Consider the following 14113-nt stretch of genomic DNA (forward strand, 5'->3'; position numbering starts at 1 on the left):
CCTCCATGTCTGCTCATGGCTTCATAGCTCATTTCCTTTTAGTGTTAAATAATGTCATTGTCTGGGTGTACCGTGGTTTATTTGTCCGTTCACCTACTGAAGGACATCTTGATTGCTTCCAAGTTTTAGCAGTTATGAGTAAAGCTGATGTGAACATCTGTATGCACGTTTTTGTGTTGACATAAGTTTTCAAGTCCTTTGGATAAATACCAAGAAGTGCGATTGCTAGATCATATGGTAAGGGTATGTTTAAGAGTATGGTAAGAGTTTTGTGAGAAACTGCCAAATTGTCTTCCAAAGTGGTTATACCATTTTGCATTCCCGTGAGCAATGAATGAGAGTCCCTGTTTCTCCACATCCTCAGCTCCACAACCACTAGCATTTGGTGTTGTGAGTGTTCTGGATTTTGGCCACTTGAACAGGTATGTCAGTAATCTTTTTTTTTTTTTTTTTTCCGCTAGCAAAATTTTACAGATCAGCAACTTGTTTGTGGGTTTTCCTGGCAACCTCAGCAATATTCAAAATTGAGCTTAAGTTTCCATGAGTGCAAAATTTTCCTTAAAAATATAATGTAGTTACACTGTAGAGGTGATGATTGTCAGCCCACTGCCAGTAGTGGAAGAATGTAGTGTTGGCGTGTACCTGCCAGTTGGTTTTTTTGTTTGTTTTGGTTTGTTTTGGTTTAAAGAATATCCTAGACTGGAGACAGTGCTTGTCCAGCTGCTTCTATGCAGTGCCATAGTCTATAACAGTAACTCAATAGAATGCTTTTAGACAACAGTACTTGCTTATTAAATTTTGAAATATTTTCACAAAAATTAAAGATGATATGGGGTCCAGAGAATGCACTTAGGAAATATCTATTTATGTACCCAAATACTTGAAACCTTTTCTAGAAGTTAGATCCCTGCAATAAATGGTCTTTGAAATGCTGCTCTGGGGACAGGCAGTTAAATTAATACATATGGTGACAATGGAATGTTTTACACTTTTGTTATCCAATAGAAATATAATCTGAGACACATATGTAATTTAAAATTCTCTATTCCAAAGCATAAGAGACTGTTAAAAACTGAGAACAAACTGAGGGTTGATGGGGGGTGGGAGGGAGGGGAGGGTGGGTGATGGGTATTGAGGAGGGCACCTTTTGGGATGAACACTGGGTGTTGTATGGAAACCAATTTGACAATAAATTTCATATATTAAAAAAAAATAAAATAAAATTCTCTATTAAACAAATTAATAAAATGAAAAAGAATTTTATATTTTATTTAATACAACATATTAAAATATTATTTCAATGTGAGTCAACATACAAAATTACTGGGATAGCTTATACTTTTTGTATTGGTTTTCAAATAATATGTGTATTATTGAATTAAGTGTGTATTTTACACTTACACATCTCAGTTCACACTTCAAGTGAATCCACATTTTAAGTGCTTTTGGACAGCACAATGCTATTATTCCCCAGCTGTCAGTCACTTTCTGAACCGTTTGGAGGCAAGAAGACCAGTGTGCTGTTGAAATAATGAATGCCCTGAGCCAGTGCATACCGTACATCATCACTATCGTCTTTTTGGGTGTCAGTCCCTTAAAAGTAATAGCCATATCTGAACAGCAGCCTTGTACCACTTCCTGAGGATTATTACACATGGTCTCTTGAATAAGATGTGCATTGGTTTTGTATTAAATACAACTCTTCCTTCAGAATCCTCTGCAGTTTCTGCAAGAATTCCAGCTTATTTAAGGCCAGCTGCCAGCTGCATATCTTCAGATAACTCCCAAATGACACTTCAATCTGCACACTTCTCAGACTTACTGAAGAGGCTGTCTTTCAGATTCTATACTTGACAATTTCTCCTTCCACAGTCATGTATTGGAGCTTGCCAAGTTATAGTGTGGCCCAGATAGAAAGGTTGTGATAAAGCCCCGGTACACAGAAAACACACCGAATTGTCAAAGACAGCAAATGTAGTGGGACGTGTAGGAAAGAACCAGTTGTAGTTGTCGCTGTGCTTTTCAAAGACATATTTGTAAGTTGTCCTCATCTGTATCCACAGGTCACTTTTTAAAAGATTTATTTATTTATTTATTTATTTATTTATTTATTTATTTTGAGAAAAAGAGAGAGAGCGCAAGCAGGGGAGGGGCAGAGAGAGAGGGAAAGAGAGAATCTTAAGCATGCTCCGCGCTGCCAGCATGAAGCCCAGGGAGGGGGAGAGGGGGACTTGATCCCACAAACCCAGATCATGACCTGCGCTGAAATCAAGAGTCCGTCACTTAACCCACCGAGCCACCCAGGCGCCCCTCCACATGTCACTTTTAAAAATATTAAACAACCTAACAATCTATCATTTTTAGGACTGTAGGGCTCTGCTTTGTCAGTGTTTGGCCCAAGTCTCTTTCAATAATGCTCATCTTGGATTGTCCAAGGCTGATACAGTCAACACGGATACTGTTACTAATGTCCACGCGTTGCACTTCTGAAATATTTAAGAAATCTTTTCTTTTTTGGGGGGCGAAGGTAATGGTGATCAGGGTCTTTACCTCTGTGTTGAATGTTACCTGGCCACATAGTTGTCAAACACAGTAAATGCTCCCAGCAGCATACTGGTTTAAAAACAAACAAAAAAAGACACACCTTTGTAAGGGTTAAATTGTAGTGTAGGGCTAACGCTTAGCTTGAAAAATAACAGCTTTGTGTTGACCCTGAAGGTTAAGAGATAACAGCCTTGCTTTGCTCTTGTAAACTACGCCTCATACTCTTGTAAATTAGGCTTCAGCAATTAAGGAAACAAAAGTTCAAAGAAAAGAGCATCAGAGGCAGGGTCAAGGAGATCCACTGGTTGCAACTTAGAGGCAGAAAGTCTAAAATAAACACCTCATTAGGCAACTGTTTCTAACTCATCTGGAAACTGTTTCTTTGTTCTGTTCCCAGGTGGTGATAAAACGATGCGATCGGTTATAAAAACTCTGTACCCCGGCTGTTCGAGGCCGCACTCTTATCAAGAGTGTTGGTCCCGATCGGCCGGCCTTGCCTCTCATTGTAATAAACTTTGTTGTGACTGTCACTGGTGCCCATAACATTCTGTTTCAGGAGTCGTGTGGATGCAACACCCTGGACCGGATCCCTGCAGCCCACCGAGTCTGAGGCTAGGGTCGCCCTCCCAGCTGGGACACTCTAGCCATGAGAAGCCGCTTCTCTGTGGTTCTGAGAAGTGGGTGGGGCTGGAGCTAGGCGTCAGCTGTTGGGGCGGGACCGGGGTGCTGGGGTTTGAGGTGCGCTGGAAGTTCTGGAACACCAAGCAACAATGAAACTGAGAATGAGCAAGTATGGAGGGACAGACAGCTATAATGTTGACCATATTTCAGCACTCAGAAAAAAAGAATTTAAAATTGAGTTTTATGTCACAGTTGTGTATTCACTACCTAGTACCCATTTCTTACGTTAGTTTGCACTGGGTCCTTTTTAAGGCTTTTCTTTGTTTTACTTACAGTAGTCATTTGAGTAATTTACTTTAAATCTCCAAGCTTCCCCCCCCCCCTTTTTTTAATTGAAATTTTAGTTAACATACAGTGCATATTGGTTTCGGAGTAGAGTTCGGTGATTCATCACTTACTTAGCCACCCAGTGCTCACCCAACAAGTGCCCTAGTTAGTATCCACCACGCATTTAGCCTATCTCCCACTCACCTCCCCTCCAGCAACCCTCAGTTTGTTCTCTGTCGTTAAGAGTCTCTTGCAATTTGTTAAATCTCTGAACTTTTTATTTTCTACAGAACTTTAAAAAAAATATGGAGATTTTTTTTTTTTTTTGATTCTTTGTGCTCTACACTTTGGTGGATGTGCGTGTGTGTGCTAACATGAGTCTCTTTTGCACTCTACAATGTATGAGAATTAAAACTAGCTAGAGTTTTTTGGGGGTGCCCTAGGTGGCTCAGTCAGTTAAGCATCTGACTCTTGGTTTCAGTTCGGGTCATGATCTCAGCTTCATGAGTTCAAGCTCTGCATCTGGCTTGTGCTGGCAGTGCAGAGCCTGCTTGGGATTATCTCTCTCTCCCTTTCTCTCTGCCTGTCCCCTGCTCATGCTATCTCTGTCTCTCTCAAAATAAACACATTAATTTTTTAAAAAAACCCAAAAAACAGAGTTTCTACTTAAACATGCCACCTACAGAGCTTGTGAGAATATACCACTTTCTGATATCATTGTGACTTTTCGATCAACAAATCAAATATGATATTTGAGGTCTCACTATTCTCTTAGATTTAAATTACTGTCCTTAATATATGTTGACCAGTAATTCATAAGTCAATGAAGAAAATCCTATGGATGAGCACTCATGTAGTATAGATCGCATTGTACTAAAAGTATGAAACATTTGGTATGTTATTTGGTTAATTTTTAAATTTTAAAATATGCACTGAAAGAGGCCTCAATGTGATAAATTGCATGTCATTCATATGCATTAAACTACTTTAAATATTCTTAAAAGAATTTTATGACATTGCAAGATTTTTTAAGTCCCTTTCAAAAGAGAAATATGAATTTTTAGATTTTCTCTGTTTTTCCTCACTTTACAGATGCAACAGCTTGAGAGACAAGTTATTGATGCTGAGCGTCAAGCAGAAAAAGCTTTCCAACAGGTAGGGTATAATTCTAGTTAAATTTTTTTCTCTCTCTACCAGTATAAACCTTGTTTTGCCCAAAACAGTCCTCAAAATAGTCTTTAACCCTTCTCTACATCTTATCTCTTTGACTGTTCTGTGAGCTGGATCCAGAGAGAAAAAGGAGAGTCTAACGTTATTTTGCCCCTTAACAGAGTTCCAAAGGATAAAAATGCATCCATTAGGAAGTCTTCTTTCCCAGAAAAACCAAATATGACTTTCAAGGCAATCATAACCATAATGAGGTTTTAAATATAAATATGTTCATAGCAGTTTCTTTGATAGAAATAAAGAGTTGGAAATAATATGAATGCCATATTACAAGGGAATGAATAAGTGAACTGTATTCATTCCATGAAATAGTAAACAACCATTACAAATAATTATTATAGGGGCACCTGTGTGTCTCAGCCGGTTAAGCATCTGACTCTCGATCTCAGCTCAGGTCATGATCTCACAGTTTGTGGGTTCAAGCCCCACATCAGGCTCTGCGCTGATGGCATGAAGCCTGCTTGGGATTCTCTCTCTTCTTCTCTCTGCCCCTCCCCTATGTGTGTGGGTGCACACACGCCCTCCCTCTCAAAATAAATAAATAAACACTAAAAAATAATTATTACAAAAGACATACTAATATAGAAAAATGCTTAGAGTTATATTAGGAAAATATGAACACAAATTTTTACTTAGTATGTTAATAGGTATTTGGGAGAAAAGTCAAACCTTTGATAAGTCACTTAGTCCTGTCTGGGCCTTGCCAACATTAAAATGAGTGTTTTCAGTGAGCTCACCAAGTGAGCCTTAAAGTTTGTCTAATGAATCTCAATCCATAGCTTCACATTTTATGAAAAGATCCTTGTCAGGTTCAGGCAAGTCAGGATTTTCAAAATTATTATTTTTTTCTAGGAAGTATATATTTAATTTCTTATACATGTTCTAAATTTGTCATGTTTCTTCCCAAACGTAAGTACTACCAAATCTTGTTTTCACCTAAAAGACTTAATCTTGTATAGTAGATTGATTTAGTGGCCTGATAAATTTCTAAATAAACCCAGTCTAACCTAACCCTTGATTTTCTTTAATTAGTTATACTCAGGGGCGCCTGGGTGGTTCAGTCATTTGGCCATCTGACCCTTGATTTTGGCTCAGGTCATGATCTCACAGTTTGTGAGTTCAAGCTCCACATTGGGCTCCGCAGTGTGGAGCCTGCTTGGGATTCTCTCTCTCACTCTCTCCCTGGCCCTTTGTCTCTCTGTCTCTCAGAATAAATTTTTAAAAATACTTACACTTAAAAGAAATTCCTAAAATTTTACTATGACAAATTTCAACCAGTGCAAGAGTAAATAGTATAATGAACCCCCATCACCAGCTTTAACAATTAGTCAACTCAAGGCTAATCTATACCTCCATCCACTTTATTCTTCTCCACCCCCACACCAAGTTATTTTGAAACAAATTCTAGACATCATATTATTTCACCCATGAGTATATCAGCAACTAATCTAAAAATAAAGACTTAAAATCACAAGTATAGTACCATCATCACACCAGTAATTATTTAAGACCTCAAATTTAGGTATTGGTAGAAATATGAGTAGTAATGGTAAGGATTGATGCTGTGCTTGGTTTTTTATATTGTTTAGCTGGTAAGACCAAATGGTAATATCTCCACTCATAGCTATAAAAATCCAATAGTTACCAGTAAACTCATAAAAGGTCACTTACATTCTATGTTTATGTCACTGTCTGTCATTCTGTACTAAATGTCTTCGTCTTTTTCTATTGTAGGCTCTGTATGTATATGTACCTGTTTAGCCCGACACCCTACAACACGCATTTGGCAGTTTGTCTACTTCTCTCTCTTGTCTTTCTCTTTACCTCCGTTTCTGACTTTGGCCTTTCTCGGTGACATCTCTCTTTACCTGTATATCCATGCTTGTCTCTCTGTCTGTTCTTCCCTATCTTTCCCTTCCCTTTCTTTCCTTTAACACCTCATAGGATAGGAAAAATAGAAGGAAACCGAGGATGGTTTTGTCTTGCCTTTTCTTAAATTAAAATTCTTAATTCATATGTGCAGCATAATTGTTTAGCTCTGAAAATTTAAGTATTTTTATTTGTGATTTTTGGGGTTTTCTTCTATGAGTCACTAGATCTGAAGAGCAAAAAAAAAAAAAAAAAAAAAAAGAATCCTCATTCCCAATTTAAGGGAAGCAAGCCATGGCTGTTTGTAACCATTAGGGCCCAATCACTGATCTTCATAAACTAACAGGAAGAATTTCTTATTTGAAGTTGTCCTTTGAGGATATCACGTATAAAGTTATTTAATTCTGTGTGCTACAGTTTACAGCAAAAAGACACTGTGATTGGCTAAATGGCCTTAAATCAAACCTCTCCTCCCGTAAAGAGTGAGAATTGCAAATCTCCCAAAATTTCTATGTAATTTAGCAAAATCTGTAGGTATCTGTATGCTTATATTACACTATATATTATTGTATATTATACATATTATACATTGTATGTTATACATTATATAAATTACACATTATACATTCTGTACATCACACATTATACATCATATTACATACATAATGATTCTAAAAGTTTATAGGAAATACAAACAGAGAGCAAATAAATCTCATGCACTGATTACATTACCTTTCTTTCTCAAGACTAAGTAAATGTTATTAATGTAGAGTAACTGAATCCTTTGCTATCTTTAACAGTTTCCATAGGACTGTGCCCTATCTGCTGTTTATGTTGCTTAAATTCAGCTTGTCCTTTGTCATTTAGTGAGATCCTAAGACTTAAACTGTATTTATGTTAACCAAAAAGGAACATTTCACTGCTAAAAGCAGTAGTCGGCTAAACCAGCTCAACTCTGCACCTTGGTGTTGTTCATTTTCCCTCTTGTTTTTAATGACTGGCATTACTTTACCTATGCAACCCTTAAATAAGTTGGCTATAGAAAAGAAATCATACATTTTTCCAAGAGAAATCTTGGCAATCTTTATTCTTAATACTGTAGCACCTTTTCATTGTAGTTGTTTAAAGTTTTGAAAGCAGAATGTGTAAATCTCATTGTACTTGTATTTCTGGGAGATGGATAAACAGCAAATTGCACATGTGGGAGATACTGATACAGAGGATTCATTCTCAAGTATATGATTAGGTGTATATTCCAATCTATTACACCAGTTTATGCTAACCAGTAAGGGGCACATAATTTCCCCCATAGAAATTTGTGTTGTCATTCTGTCCTTCTGGTCTCAGTTCCTTGCCTGGTAGGACCTGGATTTTAAAGTTCCCTCTTGGGGCTCCTGGGTGGCTCATTCAGTTAAGCATCTGACTTTAACTCAGGTCACGATCTCATGGTTTGTGAGTTCGAGTTCTACATCAGGCTGTCAGCTCAGAGCACACTTTGGATCTTCTGGCTCCTTCTCTCTCTGCCCCTCCCCTGCTCATACACGCTCACTCTCTCTCTCTCAAAGATAAACATAAAAACATTTTTAAAAAATTCCCTTTTGCCATTCTAATATGCAGGCTAATATGCCTTTCTGTGAAGTTGGTTCTTAATAAATGATTACTGCTCATTCACGCTAATCTATGGGACCTTACAATGATTTGCTTCATCACGTGGAAACATACTTTATCTAGTGCTATTCCTTTTCACCTTCCGTGAGAATGGTTCTGGCCTCACTGCATAAATTCTAGAGCACTATCTCCAAAATAATTGTGTTTAAAATGTGATTGGGGGACACCTGGGTGACCCAGTTGGCTGAATGTCCAACTTTGGTTCATGATCTCATGGTTCGCTGCTGTCAGCTTGCCCGCGCAGAGCCTGCTTCGGATCCTCTGTCCCCCTCTCTCTGCCCCTCTCCCACTTGTGCTCCCCCCTCCAAAAAGATATGATTAGAATAATTGTTTAATTTGCAGTAAATTTTGAATAACTGGTAAACAGTCTGGGATTCAAAATGCCCTTATAATTCCTTTCTTCATTCTATGTTGGAATGATCAGGTATTTTTGTCATGCCATTGCAACATGTATATAGAAAGAGAAACTTTCAACCTCCACTCAAAAATACAATCACATCTTAATTATCTGTAGTGGGGTAGGGAGGGATGAGGTTAGAATAGGGAAGAAGAAAAGAGTAGCGTAGGTAATTACAACAGGAACAATATTTGCAGCTCCTGCTTTATTCAGGGTGGGCAGGAAAATGAAAAACAGCATTAGGAGTCGTGTCAGTGTACCCAATACTACCCTCAAGGTTTGACGATTCACCAGAAGGACTCACAGAACCCAGAAAAGTCGTTATACTCATGGTTATGATTTATTACAGTGAAAGGATATAGAGTAAAATCAGCAAAGGAAAAATACACGTAGAGCAGAGTCCAGGAGAAACCAGGTATGAGTTTCCAGTTGTCCTCTCCCAGTGGAGTTACACAGGGGTGCACTTGATTCCCGTCAATGATATGTGACAACGTACAAAGCATTGCCAACCAGGGAAGCTTACCTGAGCCTTGGTATCCAGAATTTTTATTGCCCTGGCGGTGGGGATGGGGTGGTGGTGGTGGTGTCAGTCTTGTAGACGTGGAATGCATGCAAGACTGACCTTAGCTACTCAGAATCCATCCCTGCACAGGTCAAACTGATACAATGTAGCCCAGGACCCTGGGTGAGTGGGGGAAAAAAAAAAAAGGTATTCACCTTAAATCACATTGTTGACATAAAATATCCCAATATCTCAGGTGTGTAGAGTCTTATCAGGCAGGATATTACCAGGTCTCAAAGGTTATTTTTTCCAGGAGCTAATCAAGGACCAGTTCTTTTTTGGGAATGTGCAAGGTTTGAGTACCCCAAGTCTGCTGAGTTAACCCTTTACTGCAAAATAGCTCAGGGACCTCAGAAGAAATAAAGGCTTTGGGATAATGGCTGAGGAATGTGCTGAGATGTGTGGATGCAACCAGAGGCTCTCCTGGAAGAAAAGGAGAAAGGTAGCCTAAAGTGCAAAGCATTCTTCACCAGAGGATATCCACATATAAGTAATTACAAGAGTTTCTTTAGAGAACAATTTGAATTTGCAGATGTTTGTTATTGGCCAGTCTCTGAGTAGTTAAAATTCTTACATGGTTCAGGTTAAATGAATGGAAAAAGAACTGGGCTATTTTCTGTGTACTTGTAGTGAGTTATTTTTAAAGGCTGCTTGGTTTTTCTGTAGGCCTCTTATCTTTTCGGAAGACCTATTATTCATACTAATTACCAAGGAAGGTTAGTAAATCCTGAAGAACTTGATCCTAACAAGACCACTTGGCAAGTCGGTTGCCTGTAACTACTTTGTGATCCTTCTCCCTAAGAGGTTTTACCATTTTTGTCAGTATTTTTCTTGCTTAGAGAAGTTTTGTTTATCTAAAAGTAATGGTTGAATTAAACAGTTGCACATGGCAAAGATTCATCTAAGGAGCACTAACTGTAGCATTCATTCATAAAGTGAGAACTCTTTTCAAACTGGACATATTTTTCAGGGGATAAGAGCACTCCCAAATCATAGTTTTCTAGGACTGTAGACCTTTCCTAAGCAATATTAGGACAATTTTATTTTTATTTATTATTTTTTTTCAATGTTTGTTTATTTTTAAGAGACAGAGAGAGACAGAGCATGAGTTGGGGAGGGGCAGAGAGAGAGGGAGACAGAATCCAAAGCAGGCTCCAGGCTCTGAACTGTCAGCACAGAGCCCAATGTGGGGCTTGAACTCAGGAACTGCGAGATCTTGACCTGAGCTGAAGTCGGACACCTAACCAACTGAGCCACACAGGCATGTCTTATTTTTATTCTTTTAAGTTTATTTTTATTTATTTTGAGAGAGACTGAGACAGAGCGAGTGGGGGAGGGTCAGAGAGAGAAGAAACAGAGAATCCCAAGCACGTTCCCTGCTGCCAGCACAGAGCCCATTGTGGGGCTTGAACTCACCAAACTGCAAGATCATGACCTGAGCCAAAACCAAGAGCCGGTTGTTCAACCGACTGAGCCACCCAGGCACCCCAATATTAGGGCAATTTTATGTGGCAGTCCAATGTTTGTAGGGTAGCTTGCTCCAACTTAATAAAAGGAGACTATAGGTATAGATCTGGTGATAGTCATTTATATTCTTGTTCAGAATCTTCAACTTTTCTTGAGGTTTGTAGGAGCAGAACAATTTCTTCCCTTCTAGTTTCTTTGCCTTGTCTAATAATTAAATTCACATAAGACAGATTAACAGGAGTAAAACAAGTTTAAATTCATACATATGGGAGCTTCCTAAAAATATGAGACTCCAAAGAAGTGACCAAAGCAGGCAACTTTTATACCTTTTAGACAGGAAGGTAATCCATTTATGAAGAATTGACAAGACGAGGGGGTTTGGGCTTAGAGTAGTAAATTGGTGAAGAAGTAACAAGGTTTGTTTATACAGCCTTCTCAGGCCTTAAATTCCCTATCTCTGGTGATAAGGATGCCTTCTTCCCTCCTGGTAGAGGAGGGGGACATTTCCTGCTTTCAGGGGGACAAAGGAGCATCAGAGTGTTTTTATACCAGCTGTTTCTCGGGTAACTTTAATTCAAAATAATCCAGATGCCAAAGTAGCACATTTTGGCGAGCCAATTCTGCCCCGTCAGGTTTATCATCTATTCCTCTGTCTCTGAACTACCATTTGGACTTGGTCTCTGCTCTTCTCTGCTTCGACAGCTGTCGAGCTCCCTGTGTGGAACTGGCTGTGCCATCTTAAGAATGTTTCTTCGTATTTACTATCCAGCCCATGTCCTCCTCTGGCTTTTTCATGATAACATCTCTGATGTAGACCTTTGTCCTTGACCTTTTGGTCTGCTCTTCCTGCAGAAAGCCTGCTGTATTACGTTAAAAATATAAATCTTAAGGTAACTTAAAATTATCACTTGGATAGTGGAATACAGGTTTGTCTCCTATTTTGTGTTTTTATTTTTTTAATGTTTATTTCTTTATTTTGAGAGAAAGAGGGAGCATGCGAGCAGGGGAAGGGCAGAGAGAAAGAATCCCAAGCCAACTCCGCGCTGTCTGTGCAGAGCCCGACTTGGGGCTCGAACTCAATGACTGTGAGATCATGACCTGGGCCAAAATCAACAGTCGGATGCTTAACTGACTGAGCTACCCAGGTGCCCCTCTTTTATTTTTTAAATCTACTTTTATTTTTATAGTTTTCAGATATCTGGGTGGTATTTAAGTAGGACACATTTGGCATTACAGTTGAATTTACAATTCTGCAGTGAACCCACAGATGAAACCTTGTATTCATGGTTAAAAACAAAACTAATCTTAACACCCTCCTTCTAGAAGCCCTCATTAGTCAAGTATTTTTGAACGTTAAGTGGATTCATCATGATCTTTCAGATGTGTTTTTAATAGTTTAAGATTTTTTCATCTAAATTATCATTGTTAATTTCTCAAATCCTTTTGCATATTTTTCTTCTTTGCCTCCTGAAATCTAAACAAAAATTACAAAAATTACATTCTTACCTATTCTTAGCACATGGAATAAAAGTCTTAATCTACAGTGCTCAGTACTTTATTTTCTTTCTATCATTAATATCTCACACGTTCCTTCTAAGATTTCATATGCCCAGATGTGTTTTGCAACAGATCCAAGCAGAAATCATTGCATCTTAAATATTAAAATTAAGGCTTAACTCAACCCTGGGTCACACACCAGTCTCTTTGTCTTGCTGTATTTTTTCCCATTGCCTTTATCGCCTTGTATAACGTACTGTATGATTTTTACATTTTATTATATTTGTGATCTGTCTTATCCACTAGAATGTAATTTCTATGCAGAGATTTTATTCACTGATATCTTCCCAGGGCCCGGCACTTGGCTGCTATCCACTGAATGTTAAATGAATGAATCAATAAACCCTCACTGAATGCACTCTCCTACCTGTATCTTGATTCTCATAGTTTTTTAAATTTTTTGTGATTCCATCATTTGAAGCTTTCAAGTTCTTTTATTTTCCTTTTCCTTTCCACCATGTATGTGTTTCTTTTTCACCTAAGTTCAGTTTGTTTTCCCCAAATGTGCTATTATACAAGGTCATCCAATCTGATCGTCTCTCACTACTCGCCTTCTTTATATTCCTGCTTCACTTAAAATTTGAAAAATTGAAGGCTGCAAACTTTCTGATTCTATACTCACATGAAATGCCTTGAATATTATCATTGTTCTAGTAAGCATGTACATTACTTTAGACGATAGCAATATTCTGAGACTCTCTTATGTGCCCTTGTGTACCTCAAAGGTAACACCACTTGGTAAAATGGTCTTCAGACTTTATAATTATTAAATATGTTAAATCGTGCTGTTCAATATTTTGTTTTATGATGATACCTTTTAGGAATCTATTTAATGTTAGCATAAAAATTTCATGCATAATACCCTACGACCCAACAATTGCACTACTAGGCATTTATCCACGGGATACAGGTGTGCTGTTTTGAAGGGGCACATGCACCCCCATGTTTATAGCAGCACTATCAACAATAGCCAAAGTATGGAAAGAGCCCAAATGTCCATCGATGGATGAATGGATAAAGAAGATGTGGTATATATATACAATGGATAATTACTCAGCAATCAAAAAGAATGAAATCTTGCCATTTGCAACTACATGGATGGAACTAGAGGGTATTATGCTAAGTGAGATGAGTCAGTCAGAGAAAGACAAAAATCATATGACTTCACTCATATGAGGACTTTAAGACACAGAACAGATGAACATAAGGGAAGGGAAGCAAAAATAAAAACAGGGAGGGGGACAAAACAGAAGAGACTCATAAATATGGAGAACAAACTCCATGTGGAGTGGAGGGGTTGTGGGAGGGGGGATGGGCTAAATGGGTAGGGGCACTAAGGAATCTACTCCTGAAATCATTGTTTCGCTATATGCTAATTTGGATGTAAATTTTAAAAAATAAAAAATAAAATTAAAAAAATATATATCTAAAAAATTAAATGCATAACATTAATTTTCTATCCTCTAAATTTAGGTACAAGTTATGGAAGAGAAATTAAAAGCAGCTAATATTCAAACCAGTGAATCAGAGACAAGGTTGTATAAAAAGTGTCAAGATCTGGAGACCCTAATACAGGAAAAAGATGACATTATTCAAAACTTGGAATTGCAACTTGAGGAACAGGTTGGGAAGAATTTGATCATTACAGTCTTTTAAATACATGCATTTTAAATGCATTCTTACAGAGGTTAAAGAGAGAGAGAGCCCATACTTCTGAATTTGGGTCAGAAATCTCATTTATTTGGTCAACTCAGGGAGTCTAATCACATTTGTTGGTGAAAGGTACAAGTAAAATGGCATTCTCTTTAAGTCTGGGTGATTCCAAGGCCATATCTAACACTTTTTGGATGTGACTGTGCTCCTTAACATTCAAA

At 38.1% G+C, this 14113-nt stretch overlaps 2 protein-coding genes across 9 annotated transcripts in view; one reads left to right on the forward strand and one right to left on the reverse strand.

Annotated features, from left to right (window-relative positions):
- The window catches only part of PLEKHH2 (pleckstrin homology, MyTH4 and FERM domain containing H2), a 120731-nt gene that overhangs the window by 26555 nt on the left and 80063 nt on the right, over nt 1-14113 (forward strand). For all 8 annotated transcript variants that reach the window (XR_006703424.1, XR_006703426.1, XR_006703425.1 and 5 more), the window contains exons 3-4: nt 4585-4647; nt 13713-13862. Coding sequence is in view for 5 of the 8 variants with exons in the window: in XM_045445876.1 (XP_045301832.1) it covers nt 4585-4647; nt 13713-13862 (213 nt within the window). In the remaining 3 variants the exon portion in view is untranslated. The remainder of the gene's footprint in view (nt 1-4584; nt 4648-13712; nt 13863-14113) is intronic.
- On the reverse strand, nt 1298-2084 carry C1GALT1C1L (C1GALT1 specific chaperone 1 like; the record flags this gene model as incomplete). The annotated part of the gene is given in 5 exon segments (XM_045443803.1): nt 1298-1536; nt 1539-1679; nt 1682-1843; nt 1846-1895; nt 1897-2084. Coding segments are annotated over 5 exon segments (600 nt in total), but the record flags the coding sequence as incomplete, so codon positions are not given.

Source organism: Leopardus geoffroyi, chromosome A3 (genome assembly GCF_018350155.1).
Source record: "Leopardus geoffroyi isolate Oge1 chromosome A3, O.geoffroyi_Oge1_pat1.0, whole genome shotgun sequence".
Classification (NCBI taxonomy): domain Eukaryota; kingdom Metazoa; phylum Chordata; class Mammalia; order Carnivora; family Felidae; genus Leopardus; species Leopardus geoffroyi.